This window comes from Crotalus tigris, unplaced genomic scaffold (assembly GCF_016545835.1).
Source record: "Crotalus tigris isolate CLP2741 ecotype Arizona unplaced genomic scaffold, ASM1654583v1 scf7180000017666.27876245, whole genome shotgun sequence".
In the NCBI taxonomy this organism is placed as follows: Eukaryota; Metazoa; Chordata; class Lepidosauria; order Squamata; family Viperidae; genus Crotalus; species Crotalus tigris.
Window position 1 is genome coordinate 4,197,437 of NW_024096551.1, and position 24,739 is coordinate 4,222,175.

At 38.7% G+C, this 24,739-nt stretch overlaps 1 protein-coding gene across 7 annotated transcripts in view; it reads right to left on the reverse strand.

The window, feature by feature from the left end:
- Positions 1-480: 480 nt before the first annotated feature.
- Positions 481-24,739, reverse strand: part of NOD1 (nucleotide binding oligomerization domain containing 1) — a 45,239-nt gene continuing 20,980 nt past the window's right edge. For 5 of the 7 annotated variants that reach the window (XM_039336258.1, XM_039336260.1, XM_039336262.1 and 2 more), the window contains 5 exons: positions 23,088-23,171; positions 11,697-11,780; positions 8,226-8,309; positions 3,456-3,539; positions 481-2,164 (listed from right to left, as the gene is read on the reverse strand). In XM_039336258.1, coding sequence (XP_039192192.1) covers positions 2,092-2,164; positions 3,456-3,539; positions 8,226-8,309; positions 11,697-11,780; positions 23,088-23,171 — 409 coding nt within the window. In that variant the 3' untranslated portion in view covers positions 481-2,091. Of the gene's footprint in view, positions 2,165-3,455; positions 3,540-8,225; positions 8,310-11,696; positions 11,781-23,087; positions 23,172-24,739 lie in introns of those variants that run through there. The other 2 variants (XR_005555892.1, XR_005555891.1) reach the window with 1 other exon arrangement.

The window sequence follows — 24,739 nt, forward strand, 5'->3', positions numbered from 1 at the left end:
AACTCAGTCTCTTTCTCTGATGGATGCAAACCATCTCTTTTGTACACTTTTTCATTGAACCAGCTGCGGTCATCATGACTAATATAACCAAAGCCTCTATACGCTTCTGCTATACGCTGGCCTTAAATCACAATCTCTACATTTCCCCCCACGAAAGCTTTGAATTAATTTCCAATATATGGTGCCATGGGGGGGGGGGAGAATCACATTTTAAGGTGATGTAACAAATTACCAATCGGTCATTTACAAAAGAACAATTCATTCAATGTGTCCGTTTATTTTAAGATTGCAAGAGAATGCCTATTTCCTTTTGGTAACAATGGTAATGAGTTCACTAAAACTTGTGGTATGCTAAGTCTGTTTGCTTTGACTTGTAAACAGTGGTGCTAATTCAACCATTTCTACATATCTTTTTAAAAAGTACTGCATATATGAAAAAAAAGATAATGTACAATGCAACCAGAACAAATACAAATCAAGGGAAGCAGAAAATGAAATATTTTAATAAAGAAAATAATTCTTTCAATAAATTGAACCTTGATTGGTGGCATTCCGCCACATGAGAAACAAATGAATATGCAAAAAGCTGTAACATAAACTATATTTCCATCAAAGTAAAACATTTTTAGCTATAGTCCATATACAAATGCAGAATTCTTCATATACCAAATTAAATTCAAAATTACTATTATATTGTTCAATCTTTCATATTTTTTTATTTCTATTTCCAACCCCCTAATAATGAATGTATCAATACTGGAACAAAAAGATACCACAATGGAGCATCCCCCAAATATCTCATTTGTATCATACTTCTCTTCCAACATATTGAGGCTGAGGTTCAGCCCTTATTAAATATCCTCAGATAATCAAAACACTAAACAGAGAATTTTTTACGAACAAAATATATTTAACATTCTGTAACACTAACCCAAACATTTGACTAAACCACTGGATAAATTAAGGACCACTTATGTGAGCATGTTGGATGCATTTCCTCTCTTCTCTCTAAGATCTAGGAGTAAATTGGCAGAAGTTCCAAGTGAGCTAGTAGCAAAACAAGGGATGGTCACAGGGATGGTTCCTGGCTTCAAAATGGCAAGTTAACTGATGATCAAACCCTAACCCTGCCCCCTTTAGTACAGTTAACACATTTCTAAACTGTTTATCTCATTTAGGTCACATAAAAAAGCTTTACCCATGACTTTGAAGCCAGTAACTTTGGATAACTTTGTACAAATTTGTTCTTCACCACAACCTTTGTGAAATGCAATTCTGCTCAAAACTCCCCATACCCTTAAAAGGGGTGGTAGTGCAAAATCAGGTCTAAGCCTTAAGAACTAATACCTGCAATAGGTCATGGAGAAATCCATCTTGCCATGTTTCTTTGCACCAGTCAAAAGCATCATGGTTGGCATCAAAGGCAAGACTGACTGAAGGCAATTTGCTATGTCTCATTAAGAGAAAGGGATTCACTGGAGGATTTAATTCTGCAGCAACCGCAGCACCCAAATATCTTCCTCCCAGCAAAAACAAAAAATATGGGGCAAACATTTGAGGGAGGGTGAAGTAAGGCAGACAAGCTGACAGATTTTTTTTTTCAGATGAGTTGCAGGTTCCTTCAGTTCTGATCCTCCAGTTTCAGTGTCCTTTAAGGCAGGGGTCCCCAACTTCCGGTCTATGGACCAGCACCAGTCCGTGGCATACCAGCAATCGATCCATGCAAACAAGTGATGCAGGCAGCACATGAAACCACACCCTCTCCAGTTCGCGGAAAAGCCTTTCTCCCCAGAACCGGTCCCTAGTGCCTGAAAGATTGGGGGCTGCTGCTTTAAGGGTTGTTTTCTGAACCAGGTTTCTGCTGATGTATCTCCAAGCCTGCTCCCAACACAAATGTTGTTAGGATAGAACAGGTTAATTACTAAGGCAAAATCCTCCTTTCAAACATCAGTCTCAAGACATGCACAGAGGGCCCATCTTTTTGTTCAAGTGTTAGGTCCATTTTGCTCAGGATGCTGGCATTGTTCTGAGCACTGCCAAAACTATACTTGTCCTGGCATGACAATTACCATCAAACCTGGAAAACGTTTCTCAGAAGCCAATGAGTCTCTTTTCATTTTCAAAGACTTTGGCCTCCTCTTGACTTATTGGATTTCCGTTTAAGCTGTTGAAAATGGAAAAGAGAAAAAATGGTTTTAAAAAGAAGCTGTTTCTACAGCTGTATCAGTAAGTGTGTTTCCTTTTCTTTCTCCTTAGCTTTTTTTCTAGGTCTTTCCATTGCTTGTTTCTTCTAGGATATGGCTGTTTGGATTGGAGGATGTGGAAACACTTCAGAGCACTAACAGCCCTTCATACATTCCCCATGCTTAGCCATTGCCAGGGGGATACTGACACTAATGCTTGATCAATTCTTCTGTTTTAAGGAAAATATTAAGGTTCCTCTTCTTCAGCAAGAATTTACTTTAATTATTGTGAGGTGAGCTCAATTTAACAGAAATGAAATTGGATCTCTTCTGCTTCCATCAGATTTTTATACAGTTAATTGGAGTGGAATTAATTAAGCAACATTAACTAAGGATGAGGCAGTAAGTCACCATCTAGGGAGCCAACCCCTCCCTCCCTCCCTCCCCCCCTCTCTCTCTTCAATAGGGACAGCAAATCTGTAATCTTCCAGACGCTGATAGCTTACAGCTGTCAGCATCCTTCATTGTGGGCTAAACATCTATAGGATCATCAATTGCATAAAGCATGAAAATGATAAGGAAATATAAGTATAGGCATCACATAGGTATATTTACTTTAGCTAAAGCACTGAGTCAGTTTATGCAATTGCCTATAGAAAACACCTACAGGCATGTTTAGTTTATACCTATGATGATCCAAAAAAGATAGTCCTTGACTTAAGCCCACAATTGAGCACAAGACTTTTGTTGCTAAGAGAGACAGTTAAGTGAGTTTTGTTCCATTTACGACCAGTTGTTAAGTGATTCACTGCAGTTGTTAAGTTAGCAACATGGCTGTAAAATGAATCTGGCTCCCCATTAGCTTTGTTTGTCATAAGATTGCTAAAAGTGATCACATGACCCTGAGACACTGCAACTGTCATAAATATGAGTCGGTTGCCAATGTCTGAATTTCAATCATGTGACCATGGAGATTCTCCAATAGTCATATATATGAAAAACACTCATAAGGCACTTTTTTCAGTGTAACTTTGAAAGGTCACTAAATGAACTATTGTTGAGGACTACCTATATTGTTAAATGATTAACTCCTGGCAGGTTTCAGCAATTGGGTCAGTGATGAAGGTTTCTGGGAGTTGTAGTTTGCTCCAACAAGAGGCCAAGGACATCTCTTGCTTTCCTTCTCTGAGGAGAAATATTCAATTTAGGGGGGTTTCCACAAAGGGCATGGAGCTGAAGTCTCACTGGTGGGTGTCATTTGTCAGATCTTACCAGATTTCTTTGAGAGCTGTATTGTCCTGGAGAGCATCAGCTAAACTCTTGGCTCCTCGAATTGTAATCTGATTCTGTATAAGCCTGGGGGGGGGGGAGGGAGAAAACAGGCTGAAGACAAATATTTTGCACTGGTCAAACTCTAATGCCTATTTTGTAGCATCCTGCCTGTCATGCACTTGGCCAGAGCTTGGTGCGTCTGATGTAGAAAATCAACCCTCTTCTTGACAAATGAAGCTGGTGGCTAGCCAGGAATTAATGGTTTCTGATTTCCATCTGCATGGCTGGCCTGTTTGGAATCAGACAATCTTGCCATAGAAGTGGAGCCAAGAGGCTCCAAGCCTCTTCAATTTAAAGTGCAAGAGCTTCTTTCAAGATTACTGAGCTTAATTGTACTATTAACTCCTTTGTGAGCAGAGCATAGCAGCTGTCTGGGGGGATTATGCCGGCTGATTCCACACAACTGCTTGACAAGGCCATTCCCTGGCCACATTGTGCTGGCTGAGAACCACTTCAGTGAATGTCTCCAAAGACTTGCTCTGGGGAGTTGTCAACTAGGATGACTGTAGTAGGAGACTGTTTTCCCTTCTTGCCTCATTTGTATCTCATCTCATGACATGCTACTTGCATCTTTTCTAATGTGAAGCTCAAAAGAAGTTGAAAGGGTAAGAGAAGAAGGGCTTTAAAACAAAAATGTGGTGGGAATAAATGTATCTTCTCCCAGACTGATTTTCAGGGCTATGAGTTGAATGACCAGGACCCACAATGCACCTATTTTGAACTCTGAGTCAGGATAACAGCACTCACTAGAAATAGATGACCCCCCCCCCATTTGTATGTGCCAGGAAAAAACAGCGAAGCATAATTCTTCTTATCTGATCAGCAAAGATGAAATCCTTGAAGGACACCAGGCTAAATCCTAACCTGATATAGGCAAACATCTTCTATAGTCATTGGAAAAAATCATTGGAACATAATGGTTGACAACTAGCCTGCTTTGCTAAGTGATTTGATTGCAGAGATTCTGCTAAGCTAATTGTGATCTTGTTACTGGAGGGAAAAGAAACTGTGATAGCCAGTTTCTTAGCTTGGTTAGACAACGATGCTTAGAATTTTATATATACAGGTAATCCTTGATTTACAACTATAATTGGAACAAGAATCTTGGCTTATTGAGTGAAGTGGTTAAGTGAGATGCCCACATGACTGCTTTTCTCAACAATTATGATCCTGCCTCTCCCAGTTGCAGTCATTAAGCAACTCTGCAAATTAAGTGGGCAAAGCAAAGGAAGTACCTGCAAAAGAGAGCAGGCAGCTCATCTATGTGCAGAAGGGAATTCTGCAGTGGAGTGCAGGAATGGAACTCAGACTTGTGGGATCTGAGCTTAGTTTCTGCAGCCTGATGAAGGACCTCACCTCACCACCACTCCCGTGCAGCAAGGGGAAATTCTTTAGCTGGCTACAACAGTTTCTGGGAAAGCTGGCAAAGAAATTACAGATGGCAATTGCATGATTGTGGGGCTTTAAGCAACCAGTTAAAAGCAAATGGATGATGTATTAGCACTGAAAATAAAACACACCTTTCCAAACAATCTTAACTTCAAACAATTGTTAAAGGACTGGTTGTAAGTCAAGGACTATCTGTATGCATATGAACACACACAGCTCAATAGTGTTGATCTTGGAGCATCATTGGGTAAATGCTGCTTTTCAGACACAAAGAAATAAAAAGTGGGACAAGCAAGTCCAAGCAAACAAGAAATTCTTGGGTGCCAAACAATCTTTAGAGTATATTTTCTGAACAGTAACCTAGTTGCCTTTATGAACTGTTTGCATAGCTTTATAAAGTTGGTTAGGATACAATAAACTGGAGCATCTTTTCTAGCAGAGACAAAATCCTTCCTGTTTAGGTTCTGTCCCAGCTTTAATAATCCATGTGCTTTCTAGATGTGTTGGATTTAAATTAAATAAATCATTAAATATGATTCTAACCATCTACTCTGTCAGAAGCCTATGAAAGATGATCTTGAAGAAAAGTTAAATTGGACTATGTTTTAAAAGTAATTTAAAAGTAGTTTGCCTTTGCAGCAGCTGAGAACCTTGTCTATTCCAGTCACATATGTATGCCATGCTCATCCTCCATTTGTGGCCAGATTAATGATCATGAGGTACAGGGCTTTGCAGGGGTTATCTTCTCAATGGGATTCTTTCTTACAACACACCTTAAAAAAATCACGCCCCATTTTTGATATTTTAAATGTTGTTGGGTGGGACAAGTCTGAGAAGCAGGTGGATCTTCTTCATAGGCAGGAACCTCCCAAAGTTTTTTTTTTTCATTGGCTAGACTGAGACCCATTGTTCCCTGGCTCTTCCCCTTGAGGTCCACATTTTCCAATTACATGAAGTCCCTGGCATCTTGTGTAGAGCTTTGCCATGTAGTTTTTCCCTAGCAGGTTCCAGATTTAATGGCCAAATGAGGAGGTTGCCCTGGCCACATATAGATATGCAGATATGCCATATAACACTACAAAATATTTCTACATTGAGTCCACTTTGTTCTTTGTTTTCTTCATCTTTCTTTTTACTTATCCTTTTACTTATCCTTATCCCTTAAGAGGTGAACCATCTTGATTGAGTGCATTGGCAGAAAGGCAGTACACCTAGATGTAGCTTAATCTAAATTCAGTCATAAGTCCAGCAGACCAACTGAACCCAGAAATTCTGTTTTATCTTTTCCTGTCCTGCCTCTGGTCATACTGGTGAGAAAGTCACAGAGTTGCTGACTTAAGGCATAACAAACAAATGATGAGTGGGCAGCCTCCCCCCCATTATTGTTTATGGCCTTGTACAAATCTTTTTAATGACTGTTTTTACTGGAGCTTGTTTGCCTGGTGTTTGTCTTTTGTTCTGCTTCTTGTTTTTGTAAACGGTCTTGAGGATTGAGTTGAATTAAAAAGCAGACCAGAAATGTAAAAACAAGCAAAGGGACAGATGTGAAGAAGAAGAAATAACATCTAAGTTACTGAAATTTATTAACCCTGGTGGCCAGTTTGATTCATAGAAACACCTAATGGTTTGAGTCACCTAGCTCAGAGCCCAAAGGTACATCAGCCTGCAGAACAACAGCCATTTTATCAGGCAGGAGAAAAGAAGAGAATAAAGAGGAAGCAATGCAATAGCTCCAGTCTGCTGAGAAATCAACTCAATCAGGCTCTCCCCCTTCTTGAACTGGACATTACTTAAGAACTAGAATTAAACTTTTAGAACTGGTGTATAGTTTGGAGAATGTTTTTTTTTTTTTGCCTCGTCATCCCTTCGTCTTTTCATATGATTTCTTTCAGAGTTAAATGTGTGAAGGAGTGTAGAGCTGGTCTTTGGGGTAGGGACAGAGTGAGCCAGCAGTTAAAGGGGGGGTGGGGTTTACAAAAAGATTATTAAGTCCTGAGAAAGTATGAGACAGAAACTCAATAGTATAAAATGGGACAGACAGAAACTTGGATGAAGAAAAGAATTGATGAGAGACAGATTCAAGGTCTACAATATTTCAAGTCTATGGGCTGCTCCCAGTGGTAGGATTTAAATTTATGAACAACCGGTTCTCTGTGTGGATGCTGCTTCCGGAAGTCCATTCTAGGCCTGGCCAACAAAAAACTAGCTACTGGTTCTGCTGAAGTGGTGCGAACTGGCTGAATCCCACCATTGGCTGTTCCTCTCTGGCATCAGACTTCCAAACTATTAGTTAACAATAGTCATAAGAAGAATTACTCCTTTGATAATGTAATCATATGTAAAGTGGTAACACTAATTTATCCCTGGCTTTTAAGAAGATGATGTCAACATGTCTAGCCACCATTTCAGTTGATTATCTAAACTTGGTATCTTACGAGTGCAGAGATAGGCAAGCTGGTGCCTGCCAGGCTCAGCTCTCTGCTCCACCTGATTTTAATTTAAATATAGACAGATGGATAAATAGGAAGCTGTCACACTTCAAAGCAAAGGGCAGCTTATAGTGTCCTATTTATAAGAATGCTTCTCATGCTGGTAATGTGCTCATCTACCCTGAAGGAAGACCAAATGAGCTGGGATGGTGAGAAGCCTAGAAGCCCCAGCACCTCTTTGTCACCATAATGATGCCAAAATGATGAAGCATTATGTCATAAGCCTCACCTATCTGTACATATGTACAAAAAGCATGTAAGGGATAGAATGTGATTTGTGATCATTTTTGCTACTCGCCCCTGCCTCCCTTCCCACTGGTTGAGGTCTGTCATTAGAGATAAGGATGGAGAGCCAGCTCACCTATTTTGCTAGGAAAGTGCTTGGAGATTGCCCATGTGCATTTTGTGAACATGTATGCTTCTCTGAAGGGGCCATTTTGTGACATGCTTCTGAAATTCCAAATGGGGTATGCATCCAGAAAGGTTACTTAACACCTGTGTTAACAACTAACAGTTTTAAAGACCATCAAATGGTCTTCCCTATTTTGCTTCAGTAATGAGGATATTACTGTTCGGTGTTGTTTTTCTGTGTTTGTCATATGTTGGTTTTTCTTGATTTTCTCATTTGTAACATGTCCTGATATCCACTGGGATAGCGTGGACTGCAAATAATAAATACAAAAATATATAACATTAAATGGATCTTTCAGTCAAAATACTTTAAATAACCAATTATGGATCTTCCTACAGAATTATTATTAGTGCTTAAAATATGGTTTACTGCCCCCAGCCATGACTAAAAATGCGTTCTTCATAAACCAGCGTAACTCACCACAGATGGCCCAATCTCTTGTTAACCTTTACCATTTCAGCAAAACTCTCAGCTGCTTCATCATCCAACTCATTTTTTGTTAGCCTAGTCAAGAATACAAAACAAAAGGGTTTCAGTCAAGTGAATGAATGATAGTTGAGCAGTTAAAAACATTGTCATTCTTGTCTTAGTTGCTAATTTTGATACCATATTATCAAAAATCCTGGCAAGCCAAAATGGATTTAAAGAAAACTCTTTTCAGTCCAATCTGTCTGTCTGCCAAGCACTATGCAATTTCTATTGTGTATAACTGCCTTTGAAAGCATAACTAGATGACACAGTTTCATTTTGTTCACTGCTTGGTTGAGAAAGTAAGAGGTCACTCAGACCAGAGAACCAACTTACTCCCTCATTCAAAGTCATTTCTATGTGTCCTGAAAACTTTTTGTTTTTGTCACTGTTATTATACACAACTATGTAAATCACTCAAAGAAGATTTGGAAAATGCCTGGGGTAAAAATGGGAATGAAGGGGTCTAAGAATTTCCAGTAAACATCAGCAAGTCCAGTTAGCTTTCCCTCAATTACCCTGTAGATATATTCCAATGATCTGATGTGGCATTTCAAAGAAAATATTTTTTTCCAGTCATTCCAGAAAAGCATTACAAATACAGCATAACTCAGGGACTTATTACCTTTCCTAAGCCATGATCCTATTTCTGCCCATAGATCAGAAAAAAGAAAGAAAATATCTAAATGCAGGGATCACCTTCAATTATTCATGGGATGTGAATACTGAGGACATATAAGACTAGTAACAAAAAAAAAAAACTGCACTATATTTTCACTTCAAAAACAATGCTCCCTTGAAGTTCTAGCAGTTGACCATCCTGACCTATAACAGGTCACTCTCTTCTGCCTCTCCTCATGATTCTGTTCTTGCTTTCATTTCTGATGTACCCTCAATATGTTATTATTGACACATTATTCAGATGAATCAGGAACAGTATCTACGTACCTACTTACAGTTCCTAATGACTGTAGCTGCACCAAGGAAAAATATATTCTGTCTCACCTCTAGTAACTTCTTGTTCATATTGTTCAAGTGCTGTAGCCATTGTTCCCTAGAGTTTTGCACCAGATTCTGGGCACCATTTAGGATATCTTTAAAAGCCATCTGCCCATTTTGGTAGTGACAGGACTGGCTGTTCTAGAGACAACTTTTGTTTATTGTACTGGTCACAATCAGCAATTCATTGTTAGAACTCCAGCAGAATAAAAGAGCAGAATGGTCTGGTTTTTATTTATTTACTAAGCATATCAGACTTAAGTGTTTCATACTTCTGCTGCCCAGATGAGAAGTGTATCATAAGCAGAACTAATGTGCCAACCTCATCCTTTCCAAACAGGGCAGAGTATAACTACCAATAATCTCAGACAACTCCGACTTCAAGAATTCCAATCCTACCACGATACTATAATCCAACACCAACTATAATCTTCCAATATATATACTGTAGCATCTCAAGAAGATAGTACAGTACAGTATGATATAGTAGAAGATAATACATCAGATTGTTTCTGCAACCCATCAACAAAAGTTAACATGTCTCATATAGAAGCAAGCAAGAAAATCTTATGTATCGTAACTCCCTCAGTTTGCTGTTGATTGTATTGGCTCAGGACTGATCTGAGTGAAATAAAAAAACATCTAGCAATCGGAAATTGTTCTCTTTCAGTCTGAGTGCACAACTGAAATCATTTGGCATAATAAAAAGAATCAATTGTTTTAAGATATTTTATACTAACTGCTTCAATGACATTTTTTGGAGAGGATGCTTTTTTCTGTCCCAAGTTCCTTGTCACTAGGAATGGATTTTTTTTTTTTAAAGGAAAGAGCCCTAATTCCTTTATTGTCATTTTTAAAGCTGCCACCAACTTTTACTTCAGGCATATTTCCTTGTTTTGGCAAGCCTGAGTAAGTACAGTTTCTTTCTCAGCTGCCAGTTTCTTCCTCTTTTTTAGTACAATGATATTTTTTCTCTTCTTGATTCCAGGTTTGTGAAGAAAGGTTTTTTTATTACAAGATCTGGGAATACAGGCTCAACTCTTTCAGTACCCACTCTTCTACTCTCTTCAACCTGGGAAACCTTAGCTTATCCCTTCCAAACGACCACATTAACATGCAATTCTAATTTAGAGTGCCTGTACTGCGTGCTACAACAGAAGGTCTGAAATCAGAAACTCCTATTTCATGGCCACTTTGGGATAGGGATTAAGGTGTTGACCTACAAACCAGAAGACCATGAGTTCTAGACCTGCCTCAGGCATGAAAGCCATCTGAAAGGATGATTTGGGGCCAGTGACTCTTTCTCAGCCCAACTCACCCAGGTGGTTGTTGTGGAAAAAATAGGAGGAGGGATATTATGTATATGTTCACTGCCTTGAGTTATGTGTAAAAATAATAAAGGCATGGTTTAAAAGTCTAATAAATACAAAACAAATGGACTGTATTGAACTACATAAAAGCCTATATAATAGGAGAGACTTTCTGTTTCAAATCTTCTATCCCAATTGCTCATAGATGTTATCATCCAAGTAGCCCTGCTTCCATTCTCAAGAGATTATAATAACAAAAGTAATAGGGTCTATAAAACTATAAGAATATGGCCTGCGTATCTTTGTTTTCCTCTTCTTTTTCCTCTTGTGATTTGTCTTTTAGATTGGCCAACATTCCTAGCTAATGTCCCCAGAACTTGGGTACTGTTGTGATCTCATCTCCCTATGATGCTTTGGCCCACAGTTCCCCTTTCCTCTCCTTCTTTGTTGACAGCGAAAATAAATTGGGCAGTTTACTCTTTCCACATGAATGCCTCCTTTTGATAGCAGCTTTAAAACATGCTTTAGGGATACAGTCAGTACAACTGTTAGAATGAATTGTGTCTTTTTTTTCTGATAACAACCAGTAAGCAGATGTCAGCAAAGCTTAGATATTGCTTAATCCAAAAATAAGCATAATTGCAGTCTTCTATGTGATTTGGATGCCAAATAAAGTAGGGTTCCAAATCATACTGGCAACTGGAATTGCATCAGTTGGGGTACAGTTTCAGGTCACCTGTTTTACTTTGTGTAGATGGACAGAGATAGTGACCATCTGGGGCATGGCCTTTCCAAGCTTGAAATTATCAAGATGTCCAGGTTAACACATAATCGAGGCAGGTTTACACATGATCTCTCGCTATCTTTCAAGCTATCCCCTTCTCAAACTGCCAAAGTTTCATAGGTTGTTCAGAGTAAGCTTATACATCAATCCAGCTTAATGGGACCTTAGCTTTTCTGGTTGTTTCTGAAATCAAACATGCCAGAAAGACATTTTTAACCTCCCTCCCCAGAAGGTTAGGATGCTGTGAAGCAGATTTCTTCCTCCATTTTTGCAAAAGGAGGATGTTCAAGACTCTGTAAAGTTTATCCCCATCTCCTCCAAGTTCCTTACCAAAATATATTTACACCATTGTTGTGTTTCATCGCTTCTGCAAGGCTTTTACCTCCTTCTGTAGTGATGCCGTTAAAGGCAAGACTGTGAAACAAAATGATGGAAAAAGAGTTTTAAAAATCCAGAAAGTAGTACTAAACAGCAATAGCTATTTTGATTAGGTTTTAAATCATACTTTTAACAAATTAATTAACTATGAAATTCTGCAGATGCTATCTTAGGGAGTTACAGGTATCTTAATACAGAAGAAGAAACTAGAAAGATTTCCTAAGTTCTATTTGTACTGCAAATGGATCCTGGTAACCATCAATTAGTTGTTGGCAGAACACATAATTAGCTGTAGACAGCTAACTAAAGAAAGTCTCTCACATTTTCACAATATATTGAGCATAGCATCTCAAGCTGCATCAATGAAGAAATTCATGGCTGCAAGACAAGCACAGGAGCAAAGTGAAAGGGCAAGCTGTTTTGAAAATATGAAAAGGAATACAGCTCCCAAGTCCCTCAACCTGTGTCTCCTGAGCAGTCCAGGAACTATATTCATATATTCATTTTCTATGCACTTGATGCGAGTTCAAAGAGAGGTCAGTGGTCCTGCTGTTTTCAGGGGCTGCAATGACAAATTCAGGGAAAATGTATTGTTCTTTTTTTCTCCAAGTTTGGAGCAGTGTTTCTTTAAGTAAGCTGGCTGGGAAATTCTGGGAGTTGAAGTTCACACATCTTCAAGAAAAATACTAATTCAGAACCTCTAGAGCTAGGTTGCAGTTAGAAGCAGGACTAAAGGTCCGATATAGCTATCACAAGATTGTTGCCCTTGAGACAAATAAATGTATCTAGTAATAGTAGTAAAGTTGGAAGGGACCTTGGAGGTCATCTAGTCCAACCCCCTGCTCGGGCAGGAAACCCTACACCATTTCGGACAAATGGCTGTCCAGTCTCTTCTTAAAAACTTCCAGTGTTGGAGCATTACTGCTTCTGGAGGCAAGCTGTTCCACTGATTAATTGTTCTCACTGTCAGGAAGGTTCTCCTTAGTTCTAGGTTGCTTCTCTCATTGATGAGTTTCCACCCGTTGCTTCTTGTCCTGCCTTCAGGTGCTTTGGAAAATAGCTTAATTCCCTCTTCTTTATGGCAGCCCCTGAGATATTGGAATACTGCTATCATGTCCCCCCTGTCCTTCTCTTCGTTAAACTAGACATACCCAATTCTAGCAACCGTTCCTTATATGTTTTAGCCTCCAGTCCCCTAATCATCTTTGTTGCTCTTCTCTGTACTCTTTCTAGAGTCTCAACATCTTTTTTACATCGTGGTGACCAAAACTGGATGCAGTATTCCAAGTGTGGCCTTACCAAGGCATTGAAGAGTGGTATTAATACTTCACGTGATCTTGATTCTATCCCTCTGTTAATGCAGCTAGCACTGTGTTGGCCTTTTTGGCAGCTGCGCACACTGCTGGCTCATATTTAGGTGATTGTCTACTAGGACTCCGAGGTCCCTCTCACAGTTACTACTATTGAGCATGGTGCCACCTATGCTGTACTTGTGCATTTGGTTTTTCTTGCCTAAATGTAGAACCTTGCTTTTTTCACCATTGAATTTCATTTTGTTAGTTAGTGCCCAGTGTTCAAGTCTGTCCAGATCCTTCTGTATCTGAAGCCTGTCTTCTGGAGTGTTGGCTATTCCTGCCAGCTTGGTGTCATCTGCAAATTTGATGAGTTCCCCATCTATCCCTTCATCCAAATCGTTGATGAAGATGTTGAAGAGTACTGGGCCCAGAACAGAGCCCTGGGGCACCCCACTACACACGTCCCTCCATATAGATGCAGTTCCATTGAGGACCACTCGCTGAGTACGGCCGGTCAGCCAGCTACGGATCCATCTGGTGGTGGTTCTGTCTACCCCACATTTTTCTATCTTGTCAAGTAGTAGGTTGTGATCTACTTTATCAAATGCCTTACTGAAGTCCAAGTAAATTATGTCCACAGCATTCCTCTGATCCACTAATTTTGTCACTTGGTCAAAGAATGCAATAAGATTTGTCTGGCATGATCTATTTTTGACAAACCCATGTTGGCTTTTAGTAATGACTTTGTTTGCCTCTAGGTGTTCGTTGATTCGTTGTTTGATTATCTTTTCCAGGATCTTCCCAGGTATTGAGGTCAGGCTGATAGGTCTGTAATTTCCTGGATCCATTTTTTTCCTTTTTTGAGGATGGGAACTACATCAGCTCTTTTCCAGTCCTCTGGTAGTTCCCCTGTGTTCCAGGATCTTTGAAAAATATAGTTCAGTGGCTCCGATATCACATCTGCCAGTTCCTTGAGAACTCTGGGGTGTAATCCATCTGGTCCTGGCGATTTGAACTCATCTAGGCTGGACAGGTGCTCCCTAACCATTTTCTTGCCTATCTTAACTTGTGTTTCTGTTTTGTTTTTTGTGGCACTATTTTTGATAGGTTGGTCTGTTTTTTCCCTTTGTGTAAAGAAGATGCAAAAAATGAGTTAAATAGTGTCTGCGTTCTCCCCTGTGCGTCACCTTCTTGCACTTCACCCACTAACGGACCAATCATTTACGTCACGTTTTTCGTGTTTTTTACATGTTTGAAAGAAGCTTTTTTTGTTATTTTGCTTTGGTCGCAAGCCTCAGTCATTTGAGCCTGGCTTTCTTCACTTCATCTTTGCGGCGGGCTATGTTGGCTGATATCTGACTTAGTTATGTTCCCCTCTTTCCACTTCTTACTTGTCCGTTTATCTTCAATTTGAAGAGAGTTCTTAGCAGCCATGCTGGTTTCTTTTGAGAGCTGTTATTTTTCCTCTTTGTTGGTATTGTGCTAGACTGTGCTTTTATTATCTCATTTTTCAAAAATTCCCAAGCTTCTTGAGTTGTTTTCCCCTTGAGGATTCTCATCCATGGAATCCTTCCCAAGCCCTCTCTAAGTTTATTGAAATTAGCTCTCTTGAAGTCCAAGACTCTAGTTGGACTGTGTTCTATTGGTTGTGCTTCTATAATGTTGAATTCTAATATTGCATGATCACTTCCTCCCAGGGTTCCTATGGCTTCAACACCGTCTATCATTTCATCTCTGTTAGTGAGAATTAGATCCAAGATGGCTAATCCCCTAGTTCCCTTCTCTACTTTTTGGGAGACAAAGTTGTCTGCTAGGTTTGCCAGGAAACTGTTTGATCTTCCACTTGGTGCGGAGTTTGTCTCCCAGTTGATGTCAGGGAGTTAAAGTCTCCCCATTAACTATTGTGATGTGCTCTACATCCTAGTAGATGACTAGCAACAAGTTCATCCTATTCCTCTGTTGGTTGGGTGGTCTGTAGTATACACCTATGGCAATATCATTCCCCCCCCCTTTTATATTGACCCAAATGCATTCAAGACAGTTTTATCATTGTTGTACTTTATTTCTGTGGAGATGTAGTTATTTCTTATATAGAGAGCAACTCCACCTCCTCTTTTATTTGGTCTGTTTCTTTTAAATAATTTAAATCCCTCTAGCTGTGTGTTCCATGTGTGAGTTTCATCCCACCATGTTTCCGTAATGGCAACAATATCGTATCTGCCCTTTCTAATCAAACCTTTCTCTAAAAAAAAAAAAAACGATCAGGAAGATGAGAAATCAAAACTGCTTACTAGTGTCATTCCTCAGCTGACTGGGAAACCAAAAGACATGAAGTTCTCAGACTAGAAGTTCCATTGTCACTGATAATAGCTACTGGTCTTGGGAAAATAAGTGCCCTAATGAAATTCATTAACCAATTCCTCAAGTCACACTTTTTATTGCCACTACAAACCACCCTAAGAGCTTTGGAAAAATAAAAACCTTTCAAAGTCTTTGAATAGCTGTTTGTGAAAAAAAGAGATTAAAAATAAACAAATTAGATTAACTATGTGACAAATACACAACAGTCTACCAATGTTTACTGACTTAACATTTATCCCAAATCACATCTGTTTTCTTCTGAAAACCAAGTACAAAAACTGGGGGGGGGGGGGAATTCCCAAGCTTAGAAATCATCAAGATTCTGGAAACAGTAATTGAGGGTAGACTTCCTTCTGGAACATTTTCTTTTCTTCCATAAATATTTGTATGCTGTTTACTCATAGGGCTCTAGGTGGTTTGCACTACATAAAGATTTTTCAAATATTCATAAAATTGAAATAGAACAACTCACTAAAAACAGAGCTGTTGGCTCTTATTAATAAAAAGAATGCTACCATTACTAGATAAAAGAACTTCCTGCCAATATGTCGTCCAAGAGAGTAGCATCTTTACCATTTTTTTCTGAAGGAAATAAGGGGAGGGTCGTATTTGGCTCAGGGCACAAGCTCTTCCGGAAGGACCCTAAACTCTCCTTCTCTGGTTTCTAATCCAAAAATTTCTCTTGGGATGGGCATCTAGAGCAGCGGTTCTTAACCTGGGCGATATTGCTCCCCAGGGGGCGATTTCATTTTTCAGGGGGGCGATGGAACGAAAAGGGGTGACACAGGGGCGAAGGAACGAAAAGGGGGCGATATGGAGGGGATGGAGCAAGAAGTTTTGGGGACACTTTTGAGACTTTTTCGTTCAGTGAATTGCTGTGTATCTGTCGTACGAACACATCAGATTGCTCGCTATTAGTGGATTGAATTGTGTTTTCAAATGTTCCTCCAGCTAGCATCAGTACAGAATGTCATACATATGTGAATACGCATCGCTTATCTTCATGTGCGTTGCGCAGCAGCCTCTACCCACACAGTGGCACGCCATTGGCCAGAATATGGGAGATATGGGAAAAAGACTGGAAATAAATTATTTGCATCGGTATGTCCTGATGACAATTTTAAAGAAAACAAAAAAAGTGTTTGCATAAATTGAAGAATTATTTCTATGTTGCGATTGAGAGGTTATGTTGGGGGAGGGGGCGATGACAACTTCTTCTTTGGCTCAAGGGGGCGATTCTTTCAAGAAGGTTAAGAACCACTGATCTAGAGCATTTTCCCCCCTGCTGGGCCGTACAGGGAGGACAGATTTTTACCACAAGACCATTCTGAAGGAAATAAGGGGGAAAGAATGGATATTTCTTCAGGTCAGGTCAAAGAACTTTTGTCTAAAATTTATCCATTTTTTTTAAAGAATGAAGGGTGAAAGTAATAGGATGAAGGTCTGTTGTTCAAAAGAAAACATCTCACTTGGTAGAAACAAACCTTGGGAACCCCATACTCTGGTAGCCAGTGATTAAAAATAAGATAATTTAATCTCTCTTCTTCAGCACTAATGACGATTCATTTCTTTGTAACAATAGCAAATCCTTGATTGTGATATGAACAAAAACAAATGGAAGGACACAGATTTTTCCTTTTTCATATACTTGAATTAACTCCAAGTAGAGCATGGTTGTCTGACCTTTTGGCTTGCTTGAGCTGCAGTGAGTGAAAAGGAATTGTCTTAGGATATATGTATGTATGTATGTATGTATGTATGTGTGTGTGTGTATACATACACACACACACACACATATATATACACATATACATACATACATACACACACACACACACACATATATATTATAGTTAATGTATATGAATAACAAACTTCCTTTATTTTTTAATATTTTATTATCTTGTGGGGCCACATAACTAATTGTTCAGGGCAGCAAGTGGGCTGTGGGTTGCCGGTTGAACATGCATGAAGTAGAAATCACCAAGAGTTCTTTCTTCAACAGAGCCCTTGGGCAAAAGTATTTTTATTGGAACCTAGGGGGAAAATGTCTTTGCTTACAGAATGTACATCATCATTAATAAGATTATGTCTCTTTCTAAAGGTATCTGGTGAGTGACATGTCTGAGTATATTCTCAGGGCCTAGATTCAGTAATTTTCCTCTCCAGCTGTTTTACACACTAGCTGGGAATTCTGGCAGTTGTAGTTTCAAAATATCTATAGGGGACAGGAATGCAGAAGGTGACAGGAAAAAGCAGGCCTGTCCCAATTATTGGGATTTATACTTAGTAAGAAATGGAAGCAATGATGGTTTAGGATGTTCTATTGGAGTGACACATTGGGTGTGTCCTAGGATAATAAGACCTGGGCTCCAAAAATCTGGATAATGATGATGACAGCAAATATGGTATCTGTGCTGTCATCTAATGGTTAGCTTAGTCAATAAGTATTAAAATTGGATGTCGTGATCTCTTGTCCTACCTACCTCTGCCACCTTAGAAAAATGCATAGGTACTTTGTAGCCGTCCTCCTGGGTAATTGTAATGAATCGCTATGAACAGCCGACACCAGCTGTTCAGCGGTTCAAAATCCCCCTCCCGGGCAAAGGGGGGGGAAGAGGGTTGTCTGAATAGTGGTAGAGCCACTTACGCACCCCCAATATTTTTTTGGGGGGTGTGAAAGGAGTGCTCCCATGGAGTTCAGACTGTCTCCGCTTCCCAGCTGCTTTTGTTCCTAGGGACAAAACAAGCCGTTGCAACCACCTCCGCGTTTAAAGAGATCTGGTGAGTTTTTCTTAGAAGCGGACAGAGTTGACTATAGGATTTAACTTTTGCTTTCTTTGACTTTATATGGATTTTGTTTAAAGATTTATTTTTACGTTTATATTCCCTCTTTTTATTTTTTACTTTTTGCTGAAAGGGAAAGTAAAATGGCGATCGGCAGACTTTCCGGTGTTTTTTCTATCTTTTTTTTCTTTTGGGAAGCTAGAATGGTGATCGGTAGGTTTTTTTGGTGTTTTTCTTCCCCTTTTTCTTTTTTTTTCTTTTCCTTTTAATGATTGGAATGATGTTTTATTCTTTTTTTCTTTTTATTTTGATGAAAGTGAAAAGAAAATGGCGATCGGCTTTTATGGATTTTAGAAGCATTTTTGGTGTTTCTTTTTTTTTCCCTTTCCTTTTTTCTTTTTTGTTTTTTTTTATGATTGGAATGGAGTGTTAGTATTATTATTTTTGTTTAATTTTTGTGTTTTGTATTTTGTACTTTTTGGTACTTTTAAAAAATGGAATGGATTTTTTCTATTTAATTATTTTTTTTCTTCTCCTTTTTCTTTTTTGAACTCCCTTTTTTTATTTTATCATAATGATCCCCTCTTCAAGGATTTTTTTTTTTTAATTTATGGAGCTAATTTCTTATTTTTTTTGCTTAATTCTTGCAATTTTTAAGAAGGAGTAAAGTTTTTTTTTAAGATGGCTCCAAAGCATCCAGTAATCTCTACAGCTTCCAAGGTGGCTTCTTCTTCGGTGTTATCATCAGGGCAACAATCTAAATTAATAGTTTCACCTTCTTCCTTGCCACAGTCAACAATGGTGAAGGACATGCAAGATATGATGAGAGATGTTATACTTCAAATTAGGGGAGAAATGAAAGAGATTTTAGAGGAAAAAAATAAGACTTTGAAGCAAGAGATAGTTTTGACTTTAAAAGGAGTTGCCTCTGTTCTTGAAAAGTTGAATTCTCGTGTAGAAGAGGTAGTAGAAAAATTGGAATTGATGGAGGAAAAATTTGAAAGTATGGAAAAAGAGATGAAAAACTTTCAAGATGAGACTCTTATGCTTCAATATAAACAAATGGAATATGCCTTAAGAATCAGAGGTTTACATGAGTCTGTGCAAGGAGATTTGAGAAAGATGGTGGCAAAGGACTTTGCTGTGATTCTGAATAGAGAAGAAGAGGAAATACTTAGTGGAATTGATCAGATATTTAGAGTTAACTCTGTGGTGGCAGAGCAAAAGAATTTGCCAAGAGACGTGGTAATTTACTTTGGGAAAAGATCCCTGCGCAATGAAATTATACAAGCCTTTTATAAGAAGAGGTTTCAAATTGCTTTACAAGATGTTATAATTTTAAAGGAGATCCCACAAAAAATTTTAAGAAGAAGAAAGGAGTTTGCTTTTTTAGCAGACGAACTTAAAAAGAGACAAATTTTGTTTAGATGGGATGTTCCGACTGGAATGGTGTTGAGCTACCTGGGGATACGTTATAGTCTTAATACTGTTTCTAAAGCAAAAGATTTTTATACTTCGGTCCTGGGGGTATGCTCATCGTCACCTACCATGCTTAAAGCTTTGGAAGAAAAAAAGGCAGAATTGCAGTTTGAGGGGCCCCAACAAGTAGAGATGGAGGAGCAGAAGACAATCTGTGCAACATATAATTGTAAAGAAAAGGATCAACACAAGAAGTTTAAGGAAGTTCCACGAGTATTGGTTCCTGAATCTGAGGGAGAAGTAGGATTTATAAATTCTTTGGAGCAACCTTTAATGCCAGAATTGCAGTCTGAAGAGCCTATATTAATTAAAAATGGGAGGCCTCAACAAGTAGAGATGGATGAGCAGAAGATAACCTATGCAATATATAACTGTAAAGAAAAGGATCAACAGAAGAAGCTCAAGGAAGTTCCACAAGAGATGAAAGACCAGAAGACAACTTGTTCAACATATAAACGTAAAGAAAAGGAGGTTGAGGAAGTTTCACAGGTATTGGTTCCTGAGACTTGTGTAACATATAAATGTAAAGAAAAAGTAACATATAAACGTAAAGAGAAAGACCAACAGAAGAAGGAGCTTGAGGAAGCTTCACAGGTATTGGTTCCTGAGTTTGTGGGAGAACCAGGACTTACAAATTTTTGGGAGCGATCTTCAAGGGCAGATTTTAACGCATTTCTTTCGATGCTTATGGGCAAGAGAGACTGATATGGAGACTGAATGAAAATTTTAGATAAGAAGTTTAAGTTTAAGTATTTTGTTTAGGTATTTATTTGATATAAGTATGTTATGAATAGGTTTGGAGTATATTACAATGTCTTCAATGTTTGGGTTTTTTTTAATTATTATTATTATTATTATTTTTAAGCAATTTGTTATTGGTAAAGATGTATATTACAATGTGTTTAAGATGGTATTTGTTATTGGTAAAGATTTAAATCCGTATAAGGGGATTTTAATGTTTTAAATTTTAAGTAATGTTAAATTTGTATTTTGGAGGGAGTTTAAAAGAATGATGGAATATAAGTAAAAGGTTTAGAGTATTATTATTATTTTTAAGAGAAGATAATTTGTTTAAAGTTTAAGTTTAAGTATTTAGCTTAAGTATTCAAAGTGTTTTGTTTCAATGGTATAATGAAGGTTTATATGTTTATTTTTTTTTTGTTTTATGATAAAGAAAGAGGGAGAGATTAGATTTATATTGTACGTATAGATGTTCAAAGAAAGTAATGTTTAAATTTGTGTTTTGGAGGGAGTTTATACAGAATGATGAATAATATTATAAGTATGATATTAGAAAATGTTTAGAGTATATTATAATGTGTTTAAGGATTGTAATTATTATTTTTTTAGAGAAGATAACCTATTTAATTTAAGGTATTTAGATTTGTTTAGGATTTATATGTGTTTTAAGTTTTTCTTTTCTTTTTTTTGAAAAATTTTAATTAAGCCTGTACTCTGGGAAGGTTGGGGGAGGGTTTGGGTGGTTTGGGGAGGGGGGGAGGGTATGGGAGGGTGGGGGGGTTTCGGGGAGGGGATTTGTTTTGTAAAATTTAAAAAACTTTCAATAAAAAAAAATGCATAGGTTCCTCTGGGGGAATGTTCCTTCAATGAAGCCAATTTTATTTTTATATTTTTCCATATGAAAGCCATCCTACCGTGAGTGTATTTATGCCACTGAGCTTACATGTCTGCCTTTTTAAAAAATATGCATAGCTAAATGACAGCATTTATCCAAAAGAAATCCCGTAAAGCCTGCCATCTTGTGGAGGAATTAGAAATGCCTATATTTCTTATTTAAACCAGCAGATGTAATGTTATATTTTAAAAGTCTCCTTGTTAAATTTTGAGGGGATGCTAATGCCTATTTTGTTTTAATGGGTTTTTGTATAGTCAAATGTAGACTGACAATATCATTTTCTAACTGACACACTGTAAAACATCACTTACATTTCAGGTTTTAAATGGTTGATGCTCTACTTTATTCTTTAAAATCCATTGCCAAATGTTTATCAGCTCCTCCAGACCAGGGGTCCCCAATCTGTGGGACATGGCCCACTATTGTGGCTCACACTCATGCTAGCGCCAGCCCAAACATCCCATTGGCGCTAGCACACCGTCCCAAGTGTCCCAACAGCACTAGTGCCACCCGACCCCTAGCATCCCACCGGCGCTAGTGCTGCCCTGACATCCCACTGGCGCTAGTGCAATCCTGCCCCCGAGCATCCCACCGGCACTAGTGCTGCCCTGAGCATCCACCAGCGCTAGGTACTAGTGCCGCCCATAGCATCCCGCCAGTGCTAGTGCTACCCCATTTGCAGCACTAGCACCCACACAGCCCAATTTGCATGTGGGCATGTGCTCGTGTGTGGCCATTTACATGTGGGCATGCACCCGTGACAGCTGTTTATGTATGCACATGCACTCATGCGCAACCCATTTGTGCACATGCGTATGGGGCTCATTTTTGAGCATGCACACGGTCCATTTGCACACGTGCACATACTGGTGCCTGCCTCCCTTTCCGGGCTGTCAAATCAAAAAGGTCTAGACTTCCACAGGTGCCAAAATTCCTTTTCAAAAAAGCTCATGTCTTCTTTTGAACTGGTCGATCTACTGGGGTCTCAGAGCTGTACTGATATGTGGGGGGGGGATCCCAGAGTGTGACTGTATAATTCATGTTTTGGGCTATCATATCTAAGTTGCAAAAATCGAGACAATTACTTGATGGCAGAAAAGAGATTTTCTGTTGGTAGAAGGATATTTGGGCAACTTTGAGAAATTTTATTTTTTAGCTTTAATATGCCCATTTAATTTTTCATATTTAATTATCTCAAAATAGGAGGAAATTCTAATAGCAATTTTGAGTGATCATGATCAGAGTAGAATCCAAGGCCTGCAGAAAGGTGACCCAACTGTCCGCAAAGGTATTTCTCCAAAGAGTATTTGGTTGTTCTACCTAGCCAGGCTTTGCATTTCTTCCAATACTATAACTGTGTAAGTAGGGCTCTGGAAAAGGCATTGGGGGGAATTTAAAAAATGGCTTTGTAATGCTCTGGAGCAGCGGTTCTCAACGTTTGTGTGACGGTGCCCCCCGTCACACAAATGTTATGCGCATGCGCGGCGCCCCCCATGCGCGGCGGCGCCCCCGGAGGGGAGAAAATGGCGGATTGCCGCCTTTGGAGACCCCCGAAAAATGATCGATCGACCCCAAATGGGGTCGCGACCCATAGGTTGAGAACCGCTGCTCTGGAGGATAGGATGAAGAAGAAAAGAGAGGTAACATCGAAGTGACACCAGTATATTGAGATTCTGCATAAAAGGTTCATGCTAGTTTTGCAATGCACATTGAACAATACTGAAATCTAGCGGGCCTTTGGGGGGACATGTGGCATGAATATCAGTCTACTCATAAATATTTGACCTGATATTGGTTAAAGTGGGGTGATTTCTCAATGCCTCTGCAAAAGCCTTTGCTCCTTCATCTCCAATCTTGTTACCCCACATTCTGCCAAAGACAAAAAGACCAGGTACATTAAAGAACATTACCATCACGGGCTTTTTAAAATATTTTTTAAAATCCCGCCTTTATTATTTTTATAAATAACTCAATCCAGCAAGCATACTTAATGCTCCTATCCCTATTTTTTCCCCACAGTAGCAAGCCCTTAAGATAAATTAAGCTGAGGCAGAGTGGCTGGCCCAAAGTCACCCAGCTGGCTTTCATGCCTAAGGCAGGACTAGAACTCACACCTCCTAGTTTCTAACTTTACACATTATAATAATACTAGTTGAGAATTCAGGATGTTGGAGTCCTCATACAGGGGAAGTGCTTAGGATGGGAGTAGTTGGTTCAGGCATAGCATAATATATGAACTAGGTCAACTGTGGCTTTTTCAATAATCTATAGGTTAGATACAGGTAGTCGTTCACTTACAACCATTTTCTTAATGATGGCTTGAATTAATGACAATCTCTGAAAAAGTCAGTTACAACTTAAATTTGAACTTATGTCTGTCGCCTCATCCCTGCAATCATGTGATCATATTTTGGGTACTTAGCAACTGATTTACAATCTGTTGCAATATCCTGTGATCAAGATTTGTAATGTTTTTTGCTGATTTCTGACAAAAACTATTGCTTAGCTGGATTTGCACTAACAACTGCATGGCTTAAATTATAACCACGATTCTTATGACTGTCATAAAAATGGCAGTAAAATCAGGTTCAGTCACAAGATGACTCACCTTATGATGGCAATGATTTACAATGGAAATTCTGGTCCCAAATTGTGGCCATAAATCAAGGAATACCTGTTCCTGATGTCCCAAAGGTGCTTTTTCAAGACACAACTGGACTTTCTTGTTTTTCTTTGAAGACGTTTTGCTTCTCGTCCAAGAAGCTTCTTTAGCTCTGACTGGATTGTGGGGAATGGAAGGATTTATACTTCTGGTCATTTGCATTCTTTTAGACAATTGTTGAGGCCACCTGGAGGTTTATCTGTGTCGTAAAAGTCACCTGAGTGATGCAAATGGGTGTGGAGCCTTCTTGGAATTGCTGAAAGGACTGTGTTGTAAACTGGAGATTGTTCAACAGAGGGGGAGGGATATGAAATCAGTTGCTCCTTGAAAAAGCACCTTTGGGACAATCATGACCTGGATGACTGAGAATCTTCATAGACACTGTACAACAGAATGAATTTTAAAAATCTAAACTCATTTGTTTGGAAAACAAATTTGCAAGTGCATATTTTTATATGTTGCATTTCTTTCCTGGTTTTTCTCTGGAAGTTCAAGACTAAAGTCTCATCTCCCTTTGTTTTATCCCTACAACATTAACCTGTGAGAGAAAAACTTGCCCAAGGTCAGCTAGTGAGCTCTGTCAACTAACGCTTATACAATTCCAATTAAATTAGAAATTAATTAAATTTTCATTGTTAATTGCCATCTTTACTATAACTATATTTAAATGCATGAAAAATAGCTTTGGCTGAAAAGTTAATATAGTAGCACAACATATTGAGCAACCTTTTAAGTACAGATTGCTTTATTCACATTTGATTTGGATATTTTTTAG